The sequence below is a fragment of the Papilio xuthus genome, unplaced genomic scaffold (genome assembly GCF_000836235.2).
Source record: "Papilio xuthus unplaced genomic scaffold, Pxut_1.1 DF826938.1, whole genome shotgun sequence".
NCBI classification, from domain to species: domain Eukaryota; kingdom Metazoa; phylum Arthropoda; class Insecta; order Lepidoptera; family Papilionidae; genus Papilio; species Papilio xuthus.
Genome location: NW_013531711.1, coordinates 872,110 through 888,294, shown reverse-complemented (window position 1 = coordinate 888,294; position 16,185 = coordinate 872,110). Strand labels below are relative to the sequence as shown.

Here is a 16,185-nt window from a genome sequence, read left to right as displayed (position 1 = left end):
ATTTGCCACCTTTTGATATAAAAAAAAATTATAAACTATCTGGAAATAGTAAATAACCCAACGAATTTTATCCGCTGTTTTCAATTTCTATTTAGTTATTCTTCATTTTTCATTCAGATTTTTATCACGACAACCATATTGCGTTAAGGTGTACAAAGTAGGAGTAAAATTGATCCTCTGTTGGCAGACGACACGCTTACAGTAAATTCAATTTACTGATCGAGGTATATCATCCGACACTTCTTAATAATATTTCGACACAATATGATGGAAACTGATTTTTTTCCTTACGAAATATACACATTTAGTACATTTTCCGTCTTAGGAACTTGACATATTCAACGAGAAATATTTTATATCACATCTATTTATGATTCAAGAGCTTTGAGTAGGTTGTATTTGTAAAAGACTGAAGTGCTTTAAAGCGCTTTCTCGGAGACCACTAGCAAATAATGATTTTGAGAATCTTGAAAAATCTCAACCGTTCCTTAAGAAGCCGAGTCTTAATACTTTCATCATCAGCTCAATATACGTCCCCACCGAGGGGCTCGGAGCCTACCCTAATTTAAGGGTGATTAGGCCATAGTCAACCACGCTGGCCAAGTGCGGGTCGGTTGACTTCACACATATCTTTGAATTTGTTTTCAGATATGTTCAGGTTGCATCACGATGTTTTCCTTCACCGTAAGAGCATCGGATAAATGTACATATGTTAATCGGAAATCGAAAAAACACATTGGTACATGGCGGGATTCGAACCCAGGACCTGCAGATTGCAAGTCGAGTGCTTGACCCCTGAGCCATCGACGCTCTTTAAAATAATTAATTACTTAATACTTTAGCATAATTTATTAATTTCTATTTGTCTATATAATACAGATAAAAACAAAATATTCATCATTATCTTTGTCTCATTCTCTTAGAACTAAAAAAAGGACAATGAGACATCTGATTAAGCAATAAAAAATTTCGTTAATAGTTTCCTTAACTTTACGGCTTGCGTATAATTTGCATCGAAAATTTATATTTAATAAATTAAATTCTTTAACCAACTATCATTTAATTTACATTTGATATAATAACAGTATTCAATTGTTGATCTAGATCAGTGGTTCCCAAACTTATTTTGTCTACTGCCCACTTTGAGAAAAAATATTTTTTTAGCGCCCCCATATTTTCACATTTTTAAAAACCACTATAACTTTAAAATAAATAAATTAATTGTTTTGACCTATATATGTAGGTATATTAACGGAGAATTCTAAACGAAACTTTTACTATAACCTGCAACTTGAGACCTGTAGCGCCCACAAATGGGCGTTATCGCCCACTTTGGGAAAGACTGGTCTAGATAATAATTGCGTGACCTCATTGAGATCTGCAGCATGTCAATGTGTGTTCTGTCTGCATCTGAAGTCGAACACAAACATTTGCGGCTGTGATTTCCTTCGCCATTTAGTGTAATGGATTTACATAATGTCTGCGCCGAACTTGACACCTAGCCGAGCGGCGCGGGGGCGACGTCACTCAACTTCAAGCACTCACTCTTTCATTCAATTCACTCTCGCAATTCTCGCACTCAAGCGCACACATGTCGCACTACTAATGTACTTCTTCTAATTAAACGCGAATCTAAGATATTTCCAACAGTTTTTTATTTTCTTGTTCTGTACTGAACAAAATGGCGACCGTGACAGGACCTGCAAAAGCCAGAAACAACAATTTCGAAGTTGCAACCATTTTGCCGAGCGAAGGACAAACAAAGGTCATCGACACGTGCATCCGTCCAGCCTTCTACACCTTCTTGGAGGACTACAAAGGGCTGTGACTACATCGGAGCCCGTGCAACTAGACTTCCTCACGCCGGTCTACGTTTCAAGCAACATCCCGAAGGAGCCTCACGCCTACGTGGAAGACAGCCAGCATCGCCTATTGGAACTGCTTTCTTTTTGTTGCTTCCTGCCTTTCTCAAGTGAGCCCGTTCCTTTTCTACTTTCCTAATTGCCTTTTGCTTTGATTTGCAAACAAATATTTTGGCTTTTCAGCGTTTAAATGATTAAAAAATTTCGCTAATTACGCTTATATCTAGCTATAGTGAGTGCCTAATTATTGAAAAAATTTAAATTATCTAATTGCTATTATATTCATCTATCATCAAAGTTGAAAGTCATCCCACGTGCGCATTTCTTTGTGATTCATTCATTCATTCTATAACCGCTAAAATCACGCTTGCATTGCGTGGCATGGTATTTGCCTTTATTTATATTGCTCTTCGCTGCTTATTAGCTTATTTCATTTAATTTAGCTTGAAAACAAATTAGTTTTGCCCATTTTTGCATATATTCATACAAACCCATCTTTGATCAAATATACAAACGCGCTTTTACCGCTAAGGAGCATCATATTTCTAAGTTAATTCTAAAATTGTTTCAATCGTTTTATAAAATCAATTCCAGCCATTATCGGCGCATCGGACAAGCAACAGTCGACTCGCGTGACGTCACCCTTTGTCTACGTGTATGCAGCTACCTGTGCTCTTCACTCCAGTGACAAATCGTGCGTCTGCGGATAGTCGCGCGAGGCTGCGGCTGACTACGAAGCGAGGAGCGTATCGTATGCAATTTTAACCTACATTCTACTTTTAATACATTTATTAGTTTTTTATTTATTTCATCGCAATGTCTACAGAAACCGAATCTAGAGAACTTAAGGTTCTCAATATTAAACGTAGCAATATAAAAGGACGTTTAACTAAATTTAAGAACTTTATCGATAATTTAAAAACTTTAGAATCTATTTCAGATGTAGAATTAACTGAGCTTGCGATGAAATTATCTAGAATTGAAGCTTTGTTTATCGAGTTCGAAGAGTTGCAAAACCAAATAGAATTTTTAAACATTACAAATCAAGAAATTGAATTGACTACTCGCGATATTTTTGAACAAGACTTTGATCACTACATTTCTCTTGCTCAAAATATGATTAAAACGTATTCAACTTCCAAGTCAGCTAATTGTGAAATTCATTCAAGTTCTTCAAACCATTCTAATAATTCGTGTCAACATAATGATAATTATGAAACGCTTGGGTTTAAATTGCCTATAATAAAAATACCCAGTTTCGATGGAACATATTTCAAGTGGTTGGAATTTAAAGAAACATTTAGTTCTTTAGTTCATGAAAATTCTAAAATTAAAAATATTCACAAATTTCACTATCTTAATTCTTACTTGGAAGGTGAAGCCGCCCGTGTCATTAGTAATTTAGAAGTTTCAGATCAAAATTATTTACAAGCCTGGCAACTCTTATGTGAACGCTTTGATAACAAAAGACAATTGATCAACAATCATTTAAAATCACTTTTTAATTTTGAATACGTCCGTGAGACTGACAAGTTTCGTTCACTCCGTTTCATCACTGATCACATTACTAAAAACTTGCGCGCCCTCAGTACACTGGGCCTGCCTACTGACAAGTGGGACGTTTTAATAATTTATATAGTTACAGCAAAATTAGACAGCGCCACATCCTTTAAATGGGAGGAACATAGAAATAATTTGTCCGATATTCCAACACTTAGTGACTTCTTTACATTCCTAAGAAAACGTGCTGATATTTTAGAGATTGTCCATCGCAATAAACAAGACAAACATAATAAAATTAAATATACAAATTCTTCTGCACCTAACAATAGGATGCAAACTAAGTCTTTTGTAGTTACTTCTAAGGACGCTGTTTCTAATTCTAATAAAACCTTCGAGTGTGCACATTGTAAGGGTAACCATCGCCTATACGAATGTTATTCATTTAAGGCCAAGTCACCAGAAGATAGGAACTCAATAGTAGCATCATTGAAATTATGTAAAAATTGTTTAAGGTCAGGTCATGTTGCTGACAACTGCAAGCTTCCAGGTTCTTGTCGATCTTGTAAAAAACGTCATAATTCACTTTTACATATTATTAAAGAATGTGAAAATTCTAGCAATAGCGTTCTGCCTGATCAATCGGTAGTAATGTCCGTCTTGTCTTCTACTGAGGTGTTGTTGTGTACAGCCAAGGTTTTAGTATCTAATCCCATAACTAACAAATCTATTACAGTGCGAGCTTTACTTGACTGCGGGAGTCAGTCTTCTTTTATAACCGAGTCGGTCCAACAAAAATTAAACTTGACGCCTCAACCTTCAAACGTTAATATACTTGGTATTGGTAATGCTCAAGTTAACCTAAATACGAAAAGATGCATTTTACGATTACAATCCAATAATAGTTCTTTCAACGTAACAATGAGTTGTTTAGTTCTACCTATAATATCCAGCAATTTGCCAAAGATATCTTTTGATTACAACGACATAAATTTACCTAAACTTGAATTAGCGGATCCTAGTTTTAACGAACCATCCCCTATTGATATGCTCATTGGCGCTGACTTATTCTGGGACCTGATAGGCTCAGAGCAGCGCCGTCTAGGGGACCAAACCAAAACCCCTAACCTACGTAGCTCTAAACTTGGTTGGCTCGTTGCTGGCCCCCTACCTAATTTACCTAAAAATTCTACACCAAATAATTTATCAATATGTAACTTCTGTCTAAAGGATGACAATTTTCCTAATAATTTATCTATAGATCAACATGAAAACTATAATTTTGAAAAGGCCTTGTCAAGATTTTGGGAATTAGAAGGTTTTCCGCACAACAAGCCCTTAACACAAGAGGAAAAACTATGCGAACAGCATTTCCTTTCCACTACTACGCGTTTAAGTGACGGTCGATTTTGCGTCAGTTTACCACTCCGTGATGACCGAGACTGTTTAGGTGATTCTTATCAACTAGCCAAAAAACGGTTTTCAAATTTAGAAGCGCGGTTTAGAAGGCAACCAGAGCTTAAAAAAGCCTATTCTGATTTCATACGCGAGTATGCCGAGCTTGGTCACTTAAATGAATCTAAAATACCTAAACCTATTAATTCATTCTTTCTTCCCCATCATCCTGTAATCAGAGAAAAGAGCGAGTCAACTAAATTACGTGTCGTGTTCGATGCATCGGCTCGTTCTACGTCAGGTTTATCAGTGAATGACTTACAAATGATAGGGCCTACAATACAAGATTCACTTTTTAATATTTTAATTCGCTTCCGCCAATATAAATATATATTATCGGGCGATATAGAAAAAATGTATCGTCAGGTTAGCTTAAGAGAGTCAGATCGTGACCTACAACTTATTCTATGGCGGAAAAACGAAAATGACCCTTTACGTACTTTACGTTTAAATACGGTGACATACGGTTTTTCCAGTGCGAGTTTCTTAAGTACTAGATGCATCTGGCAGTTGGGCGAGGAATGTGACGACGACAAAATAAAAAATATAATACAACAGGATTTTTACTGTGACGATTTGCTTACAGGATCTGACTCCGTCGCGGAGCTTCGTCACATTCAGCGTGCTGTGTCAGATGAACTGACAAAAGGTTGTTTTCATCTAAGAAAATACCGTTCTAACGTTCCCGAGTTGTTTATGTCCGATTCGATAAATCCAGAAGAAGGTAACTTAATTATTAGTAATTCTACAAGCACTCTGGGTATCGGTTGGTCTCCTTCTTCAGATGAATTAAATTTTCAAGTTAATTTTTCCCCGCCTGAGAACATTACTAAAAGATCAATTCTATCTACTACATTTAAAATATTTGACCCTCTTGGATTGCTATCCCTATGTACAATAAAACCAAAAATTCTTATTCAAAAACTATGGCTTCTTAAAATAGGCTGGGATGACGAGATCCCTCAAGATATTCTAGCTACTTGGCTTAAATTTTCTAACCAACTGCACTATATTTCATCTCTCAAAGGATCAAGACTAGTTTTAATCCAAAATTCTAAAATAGTTGAAATGCATTGTTTTTGCGATGCTTCTCAGCAAGCCTACGGAGCCTGTATTTATATTAAATCTATTGACTCAAATAATAAAGTTCAAGTTAATTTAATAACCGCCAAGGCACGAGTTTCCCCCTTAAAGGCGACTACAATTCCAAGATTAGAACTATGTGCTGCGTTACTCGGAGCACAACTCAGCAATTCAGTTACTAAGGCTTTGCGTCGTTCTGTCGATCGACATATATACTGGACGGACTCAAGCGTGGTCTTAGGCTGGTTAAGGTCACCTAACAAAACTAAAACTTTCGTTGCCAACAGAGTTGCTGCTATAGGAGAACTTACTCAATTGTCGCAATGGCGTCACGTTCCTACCAACGAAAATCCCGCTGATCTCGCGTCTCGAGGTGTAGATCCACGAAATATAGTAAGCTGTCATCTTTGGTGGCATGGCCCTTCCTTTCTTTTGCAACCCGATCATCTATGGCCTCAAGAAATTTCACCCGTTTTCGATTTGCCAGAGTTGAAGACGGTTTCTACTTTGTCAGCGGAAATAATAACGACATCTCCTGTGATAGATTTTAAAAGATTTTCCAAATTTCGTACCTTACAACGAACTTATGCAAGAGTTATTAGATTTTTACACAACTGCCGTAATCCTAAAAATAAACTAACTGGCTGTCTGGACGTGGATGAGCTCAATAAATCCCTACAGTTCATTATCACCCAAGCTCAGAACGAATCCTTTTCTAATGAAATTATTAGGTTAAAGTCTAAAAATCTCTTTCAACAAAGTCATCTCTCTCTTCCTTAAACCCTTTTCTTGACTCGGATGGACTGCTTCGAGCAGGAGGTAGAATCGATTCTTCCGCCTATTCTTACGACAAACGTCACCCTATTATTCTAAAGTCTGACCATTTATTGACAAAACTTTTATTTCAAAATGAACACGAGCGTCTTTTACACGCTGGACCCCAACAAGTTCTAGCTTCAATTAGAGACCGCTATTGGCCTCTTGGTGGCCGTAACTTGGCAAGAAAGGTAACTCGTAACTGTCTAGTTTGTCGTCGTTTCAAAGGTACGACGATGAGTAACATAATGGGCGATATGCCTAACGAAAGAGTTGAGCCAGACTTTCCATTTAATACCGTTGGTACTGATTTCGCTGGACCGTTCTTGATCAGTGATCGAAAGGGCCGCGGATGTAAAATAACTAAATGTTATTTGTGTATTTTTATATGCTTTCGTTACAAATGCGTTCACTTGGAAGCCGTCAGCGAATTAAGTAAGGATGCTTTTATTTTAACACTAAAACGATTTATAGCTCGCAGAGGTTTACCTAAACTAATTTACTGTGACAACGGTAGGAATTTCGTTGCCGCGTCTAAAGAAATTTCATCTTTTTTACAGTCAAATATTAACACTATTTATGATTATGCAGCTCTTCGAGGTATCGATTTTAAATTCTCACCTGCATACGCTCCTCACTTCAATGGTTTAGCCGAGGCTGGAGTAAAATCCGCTAAATTTCACATTCGTAGGGTCTTAGGAAATAGTCATTTAACCTTTGAGGAGCTGACTTCTTTGTTTGCTCAAATCGAGGCTATCCTAAACAGCCGACCCTTGTGTCCCCTCAGTCCCTCGCCTAATGATTTCCAACCTCTCACCCCGGCACACTTTTTGATTGGCAGGCCGCTTACTTCGCTACCGTCACCAAGCTTCCTGGACTGCAACGCCAATCGACTCAGCAGGTTTCAGCACTTAGAGCAAATAAGGCAACACTTCTGGAAACGTTGGACTAACGAATACATTGCGGAACTACAACAACGTTCGAAGTGGCGCGCTGAATCAAGACATTTGAAGATCGACGATCTTGTCCTTGTAAAGGAGGACAATGCACCTCCATTATGTTGGCGCCTCGGTCGAGTCAACAAGTTGTATCCTGGTCCTGATGATGTCCCTCGTGTCGCTGACGTCGTCACTTCTCAAGGGACCGTGCGAAGGGCACTCAACAAACTATGCTTTCTACCCTCCTCGGAAGAAGACCTGTCTTGAAGGCTATCGCCTTCAAGGCCCCGGAGGATGTCTGCGCCGAACTTGACACCTAGCCGAGCGGCGCGGGGGCGACGTCACTCAACTTCAAGCACTCACTCTTTCATTCAATTCACTCTCGCAATTCTCGCACTCAAGCGCACACATGTCGCACTACTAATGTACTTCTTCTAATTAAACGCGAATCTAAGATATTTCCAACAGTTTTTTATTTTCTTGTTCTGTACTGAACACATAAAACTTGTCTAAATAAATATTGCTAGTGTAACGAATGAATTGAAACATCGCGGATAACAACGCCTTAAAAAATAAATAGAAATAATAAAGACGACCCAATCTCTAATCGGAAATTTTATGATCTAAATTAAACACTGATTTTTATGAACGTTCAATATAAAAATGAATAAGAAACACTTATGTAATTGAACATAAATAAGTACTTACATTAGTTAACAAGTCTAAAAATAATATACTAAAAAAACATTTTAACGCATTTAATAGAAACACATGGGTTCCATCAATGTAATCAAATATACGAGTATAAGAATTTATTCTGTTCTGAAAAGGGCAGTAAAAACAACATAACATCAACTAGCAAGATAAGTTTTTTTTATTGTTTGTCGTAATACAAATAAAACATTTAACATCACCAGTATTTCGAGAAATCATGTTCTTCTGTCAACTGGACCTATCGTAAGATATGTTTGTATGGTTTGAGGAAATAACCACGAAATGAGAGGGCCAATCCTATTTGCGTCAGCGTTTGTAATGTAAATCTCCCTCGTTTTACCTTTCACATTACTTTGTTTGTGTTTCGCCCTGGGGGCAACAAACATGACAGACTGTTCACCAAATACACACATATAAATTAATAATGATAAAATTTTTATGACGTAATAAATACAAATATAAGGAATATGTCATAACAATACAACTCAGTACTCAGAGGGTAGACAGAGATCGCTATTTAGTGCGTGAGACACCATTTTTGAATACATTTATACATCCTCGTCTCCTTCACAAACGCTCAATATCGACCATTCTTTCTTTATAGCAAAAGATAGCAAACGAGTAAACGGCAACTAGAATTCGCCAAAATAGCGAATTTATCGTTGCCGAAAGACATCTACATTTTCAGATGCTTTGATTACGTTTAATCGACAGTGAAGGGAATGCACAGAAAGAGGATATTTGTCCTAACGGTGCGTCCCCTCTTCTGTCAAAGTCCCCTCCCCTTCCCACGCCTTATAAGAAAAGTATTTGTAGTATTCCACCGGTCGATCTGGCACTTTCGTGCAAAACGCCATTTCGCGCTCTACCACTGTTAAACCATCTTAATCATTTAATCAATTTCGAAACAAGAATTAAACTGTAAAACAAATGAACTGAATTAAATAAAAATCTAAGAGCCTTGTTTCGTTGTTGAGGCGCTTTACTAATCTTACTTATGTTATAAATGCGAACATTTAGATGGGTGGATGTTGGTTAGAAGGCACCTTCGGAACGGATTTTTGGCACACATGTAGAACGTAGTCTGGAAGAACACATAGGCGACAACTAATATACACAAAAACTACAAGCAAACAAAAAACTAAAACGTGTTACATTATGTTGAATATAAGTCCCATGTGTATTCAATTCACGATAAAATACAAACAAACGTCCAGGACAAGACAATATAATTAAATCGATCAGACACCCCCAAATAAAATAAACTCGAATCTCACCAAAGCCCCATAAAATCTCTTACGACAATAAAACGACCAAATAGGAATTCATTTGTGAAAGAAAATGCTTTTCTTTTCTCTAAATTGGTTTTCGCGTTAAGGAAATACAGTTAGCTAATGGAGTAATAAGATTTAAGTTCACCTTAAGTTTGCACCTTCGGATAAATAAAGTACTTCTAATGTTTTAATGTATCTAATCCGACAATTCATTTACGAACACTTACCAGTGTTACTTCAAAGGGTCTGTTCATACAAACATTTAAACCCATTAATGCTCACTAAGTAGGAAAAAAGCTATTTATTTACTGTTTGAATAACTCTAAAATGTATTTCCTATCGATACATCTTCACTGGCGAAGCACTAGAACTAAACTATATGATTGTTTGAATTTCAACTCTTTTAGTCCGCCGCCCGCGATTCCTTCCGCGCGGAATTTTAAAAATTAATTAATAGTCTATGTGTTCTTCTAGACTATGTTCTACATCTATGACACATTTCAGCGAGATTCATGTAGCTGATCTAAGGATACCTTCAAACAAACATCCATCCAACCAAACATTTGCATTTATAATATTAATAAGAATAGTATAACTCTACAAATAAAATAATTTCATTTCGACTCGAGTCAATAACTCCATTAAAACTTTGAAATAAATTATATACCTCAAAAATTGCTTTAAAAGAAATTTTATAAGAGCACCTTGAGATTGATAAAAAGAAAGTTATAAAAACAAAAATTCGACAGAACAAACGTTCCCATATTTCGTACGTTAGAACTTTTCCTTTCAGTAAAATAAAGAATGTTGATTGAAATTTCTTCTTATTTTGTATTACATTAAAAAAATGGAAACAAAGAATTCAAACGAATTCTTACGTACTGTTAAGTTAAATTAAATGTGTATGCCTCTAACAATAAACTGTGCAAAAAATAATTAAATTATTTTGATTATCAAAAATCAAAGAGACAGAGAGAATCCTAAAAAATTTTTACATATTTTAAAGTCAAACATTAAAAGATAAATAAAGTTTCTTTAAAATACAAATTCATGTCCAAAAGTCCGTAATCAAAAGAGAATCAAAGAAGTTTTGTATTAAGAATATTCGGCACATCATCACTCAAAGACCTACTTCAATATTCTCCTTTAACAAAGTAATTAACCAAGTTTGCTCTACTGACTACGTTGGTAGCATAAGGTTAACATTATATTTTGAAAATAAACTCACTGGCAAAGTTAATAAATGTTATATTACAAGATATAAAACAATCCAAAGACTACAGGAACGGTGAATAAACTATATAACACTAGCTATCGCCCGCGACTCTGTCCGCGCGTAATTAACGTAATAAATTTTCAGATTAATAATTGAGATAACTAAACTACAGATGTTTACAAAATTTGATAAGATTTGTTCAGTAGTTTCGGAGTTTATCGTGAACATACATCGTGACACGAAAAATTTATTTATATAATATAGTGCTTGTAAAATATCGCTTTAGAGGAGCTATGCTCTTAGTATTGTCTTACTACTCTTCCTAAACGATCTCTACTGGTGTAAGACAAGCTTACGTTTTAATTCAAGTACGCAGTGAAATTTCAAGGTCACTCAGTAGTTTTTGAGTTTGTCATGTACAAGTTAATGTTCTATCTTCCAATACGTTTCAGGTCACGTTATTGAGACCCCGACATGCGCAGAACTAACAATGTTAGTTTCGAGCTGAACTAAGTTACGTTACTAACTTCTGCGACATCGAACTTTGAAGACAAAGTTTTGCAAAAACAAAAGCAGTTGACCGCTCTGACGAAATATCATACAGGCTGTAGACAGCAATTAGTGTGTACAACTTCAAAGTTGTAAGTCTAGAGGTCTAATCAAATTTTTCACACTACAACTCAAAGAAGACGTCACTGATCGATTGCCACTTCAACATACAGATTTTAAGTATTGACTACTTCTTTTTCTATTAAAAAAATGAATTTGTTTCCAATTATATGACTTTGTGAAACTTAGAACATATTATATATATATATTATACTGGACAACATGTATCATTCAATATCAACGGTCCAGTAAAAAGTACCTGTTGGTTAAAAATATTCATAATCACCACCTGGATGACTGGCATTCTGATTCTGATGGCAGAAATTTCCTGCCCCGCACAAACGTGTTGTGGAATGGTCTGTCTGTATTCCTCTAGTGTTGTAGATGTCCAAAGGCATTTTTTTTTTTAAAAAATACGTAGGGATTGAGAAATTTGTTAGTAGAAGATGAAATGTAGTTTTAAAAATGCCGGTCTATCTTTTCGAGTACGTTTATTTCAAACCTTGTAAATAAACCGCAATAGTAATTTCAAGTCTAATAACGACCTTACAAAATGCTCGTTTCATGTAGACATTTCCAGTATGACTAATTCCGCGTCGTCTGGTCACCGTCTCTAATATATTCTTCTCTCTTTCACTCTTATATAAAATGTGAACAAATTTATCATTGGAATACGTACTACAGACGAGGCATTACAAAATGTTTCATCTCATCGCAGCTGCTTTTCGTTTGAGCTTCGCAATTTCGGCCGCATTATGTCTAAACGGGTGCTTACGGCTATCACAGTGGCGCCCTCTCACTTTTGATCTTTCCTTTGATTATTTTTATTTGACTTAAATCATACACGAAAAATGTTTTCATATCAAATTTCAAATATGGTAAACAAATGTAGAGTTTGAAGGGCTAGAATTTTGTTCACTAATTTCGACCATGGATTTAGCAGGGAAGGGGACGCACAGAAACCTTGATAAGGCATCTACAGCTTTTTCCAGATACTTATGAACATCGGTCAGTTCGCTATATTAGCAAAATCAGTTTTTCTGATCATATTTCCCTACGCTGCTAGCTCTGAATCTTTATCTTATCATCTTACCGCAGGTTTCTAAGACCAAAATGTTTAAAATCTCTGCTTTGTCAAAGATAATGACAGAGATGTCGATATATTTTATACAGTCTTTGATCTGAAGTTATAGTTACATATAAAATGGTATTAACACTAGATCTATTATTGTCACGTAGTTGATAATTAAGTTAACGCGCCCTTTGTAACTTATTTACGTCGCGTAGTTCACACCCAAAACAAGGTCAGCATGATAAGATTATTTCCCAACATAGTCAAATTATACAATGTTAAACAACGTATACTTACAGATTTTTTTGTTGTATTAAAATATTAGAACATTTTTATAATTTTAGTAATATTTCTTGTACCATAACAACTAAGCTAGACTTGTACTAGGACATGGTTTACGACAATAGTTGAATGGCGGGATTCGAACCCCCGACCTCGTGTTCGGGAATCCGAACCCTTAACCGTTAGGCTACTGGCGCTTAAACTTAAAAAATACGTTAGTCACCTTAAGCATTACTATTTTAGTTCTGGTTGTAATCTGATTCTTATAGCTATCACATTCGCGTATTAATCACGCTTGCTAGTACTCACCGCCTGGAAATGATCATAATAAAACTAACAGTTTTCCGTGTATTCGTCCGCGCAGATTTATAAAACAGTCTAGCTAGCTACCCCGGGATAGGGTAGTTAAACTTCCCAACAGTGAAATAATTTTTCATATCACAGTAGTTCAATTAATCTAATATTCCCTTATTATAGTAATACAAATAAAATCGCCTTTGTTTCTTTCAAGAAAAATTAGATTGTCAATGGTGAAAATATATTTTAAATAACACGTATGACGTCATTTTCAATGCTATGTTAAATAAGTCATCATCTCCCTGTCTTTATTCCATTTTATTCGGATAAATCTTTTTAGAAAAAAGTTATATTACATTCTACTGATAAAAATCAAAATAAGTCAGTTAAATAGACTGTGTGTGGGAGGAAGGCGACAGAGTAAGACAAATTGCAAGCAATTCTCTCAAAAGACGTCGCCCGCTGCGGCGGGACATCTTGTTAGCACTATACTTGTAGCAAATGTCATCCCAACTTTATATAACTTTCTCAAATGTAAGCAGTAATGGTGACACTTTGGTATAATTTTAAATAGGACACATTTCTATTAAGCAGTGCAAATTAATTAAAACAAAGCTTTGTGTTAAGAAAGAGTAAATTTTACTTTAATCATAGTATAAGGTAAAAGAACACTTAAAATTACTAAAGTAACGAAGTTACCGTTGGGAATGGACATCTGCGTTACATTATCTTCTAAGGTTACGTCATCTTTAATAGACAGGAGAGAATGTTCTGTACCACGGATATTTAATTTCCTATATATCAGCTCCCTGCAAATCCAAATTCAAAGAAAAGAGTAAGATGAAGAAAGAGTCTATAATTATTGGTCTTTAGTACACGCACTCACTGCACTTTTGTAAGAATGTTTAGATGGATTGCTGGATGTTTGTTTGAAGGTATCTCCAGAACGGCTGAACGGATCTCAATTAAATTTGGCATACGTATATAACATAGTCTGGAAGAACTTTTTTTTTTAATTCCGAGCGAACGGAGTCGCGGACAACAATTACTTTTATAAAATATATGTAAAATTGTTCACTGAACTCTTTATTGAGTAATAATTTTGATACATACATAGCAGTATAGAAACCTCAAATTTGTCATCCGTCAGTGGTGCGTGTGTAATCTCATTGAATGCGTTTCAATGCAATCAAATGCCTCGGAACATGTCCGCAGCGGAACAATTTAATAGACCTGTCTAACCGTGTCTACTGCGATTTGATATTTTGAATATTTCATATTTCAATTGAATTTTTAACAATTTTAAACTGAGACTTTTCATTACTGAAGCTACATAAATATATGTTATTCCTATTCTGTTAAATGAGAGGTATGTAGGTACGTTTTTATTATCAACTAACTGTCGTCCGAGACTTCAATCGCGCGGAATTAAAACAACTTAATTAGTAGCCTATTTGTTCTGCCAGACGATGTTCTATATCCATGCCAAATTTCAACGAGATTCCTTAAGCTGTTCTCAAGATACTGTCGAACAAACATCCATCTAGCCAAACATTCGCATTTATAATATTAGTAAGATGGAAGTAAAAGACCTACTTTCAATACAACTAAGCACAAATATTTGGTGTGTATTTTTGTTGCATTTAATTATTATGTGCTACCATTTCATATTCAACTATCTAGTCAGATTAGAAACTGACAGCTTTTAGTCATCATCATCAGCTCACTACACGTCCCCACCGAGGGGCTCGGAGCCTACTCTAAGTTGGGAGTGACGAGGGCATATTCAACCACGCTGGCCCACTGCGGGTTGGTTGACACACATATCTTCGAATTTCTTCTCAGATATGTGCAGGTTGCATCACAATGTTTTCCTTCATTGAAGAACGTCGGATAAATGTAGATATGTAAATCGGAAATCGAAAAACACATTGGTACATGGCGAGATTCGAACCCAGGACCTGCAGATTACAAGTCAAGTGTTGAAACCCCTGAGCCACCGACGCTCTTTTAGTACTGAAGTTAATTTAATGATTATTCAAATCCTTGTCATAATAGAAAATGAAATTAATTTTGTTAGGAGCATTAAAGCAACTTATTTATCTTTATTTTCAGATAGTAACAAGACTGTTAGCAATGCTCCATTAATCTTTTATCGAACTGTTCATTGTCCTTTCAATCAAGCGTAAGGTCAAAGGTCAACTAATGACTAACAAAGTAAGGAAATAATCTGAATGTAAGAAAGATAGAACACGTGTATAACTTTATTATTTTTTTTTTCACACAAAATATTACAATTAATTCACGGCCGCATCTCAGAGAGAGTAGGTAAAGATTAAAAATATTCTGGAATATTTTCCTTACTCTGTCTTTGTTGTGTGCTCCAGTTGAACTTCTAACCGTGGGTTTCTGACACCAAAATCTCTGAATAAAACATATCGTCATCCCTGTCATTCATATATAATACAGAGACTACAATATGTTTTAAACGGATATTTTGGACTCGGAAGCCCATGGTAATTTATGAAAGACCCGACAAGGTCAAGGTTCGATAAGTTATGTAAGAAATGTAGCAGGAATTCAGAAACTAGTACAACTTGGAAAGGGTCTATAAAAATACGGTTCGTAGAAATTACACCACCTATCGGTTACCGACATTGTCGCATATCTCGTACATCACCAAAAGATATAAATTAAATAGTATTCGATGTTTTATTTCAGTATTAACGTCTAACTTCCCGCCAAAGTTCGAGTCTATGCGGCTTTACTGCAGATGTAGAACTTTCGAAACAACTAACAACCACGGAAGCCGATTCGATTTTAGCTAACACTTTGGTGGCGTTTTAAAGAGATTTTAACGTTCGATGTTCGATCGCAAAATTGTCTACATTTTGGAAGAACTAACAATGAATGCAAATTAAAGGCATTATATAAATTATTGTATTAACTTTATACATATATAGTTTCACCTGTCCCTATGTTTGTCTTCAAATCATGCAAATTAAATTTGAATATGTGAGAGAATATATTTGAGTATGCATATATTATTATAGTAAATGACATCACA

General features: G+C 35.7%; 2 protein-coding genes across 2 annotated transcripts; both read left to right on the top strand.

Annotated features, from left to right (window-relative positions):
* The first annotated feature begins 1,463 nt into the window (after positions 1 to 1,463).
* Positions 1,464 to 7,921, top strand: LOC106121569 (uncharacterized). The gene is made up of 4 exons (XM_013317281.1): positions 1,464 to 1,478; positions 1,651 to 1,972; positions 2,457 to 2,556; positions 7,558 to 7,921. Exons 1-4 carry the CDS (start codon positions 1,464 to 1,466, stop codon positions 7,919 to 7,921), a joined length of 801 nt encoding a protein of 266 aa, XP_013172735.1.
* On the top strand, positions 3,297 to 6,623 carry LOC106121808 (uncharacterized). Its single transcript, XM_013317626.1, has 2 exons — positions 3,297 to 5,541; positions 6,188 to 6,623. Exons 1-2 carry the CDS (start codon positions 3,696 to 3,698, stop codon positions 6,199 to 6,201), a joined length of 1,860 nt encoding a protein of 619 aa, XP_013173080.1. The 5' UTR covers positions 3,297 to 3,695; the 3' UTR covers positions 6,202 to 6,623.
* Positions 7,922 to 16,185: the final 8,264 nt, after the last annotated feature.

Bases quoted from the DNA above. Each gene is read 5' to 3' on its own strand.
- LOC106121569 (XM_013317281.1), top strand. The intron at 1,973-2,456 runs GTGAGCCCGTTC...AATCAATTCCAG, and splicing joins TTGCTTCCTGCCTTTCTCAA to CCATTATCGGCGCATCGGAC. The intron at 2,557-7,557 runs GTGCGTCTGCGG...TTTGATTGGCAG, and splicing joins CTTCACTCCAGTGACAAATC to GCCGCTTACTTCGCTACCGT.
- LOC106121808 (XM_013317626.1), top strand. From the start codon at position 3,696: ATGCAAACTAAGTCTTTTGTAGTTACTTCTAAGGACGCTGTTTCTAAT.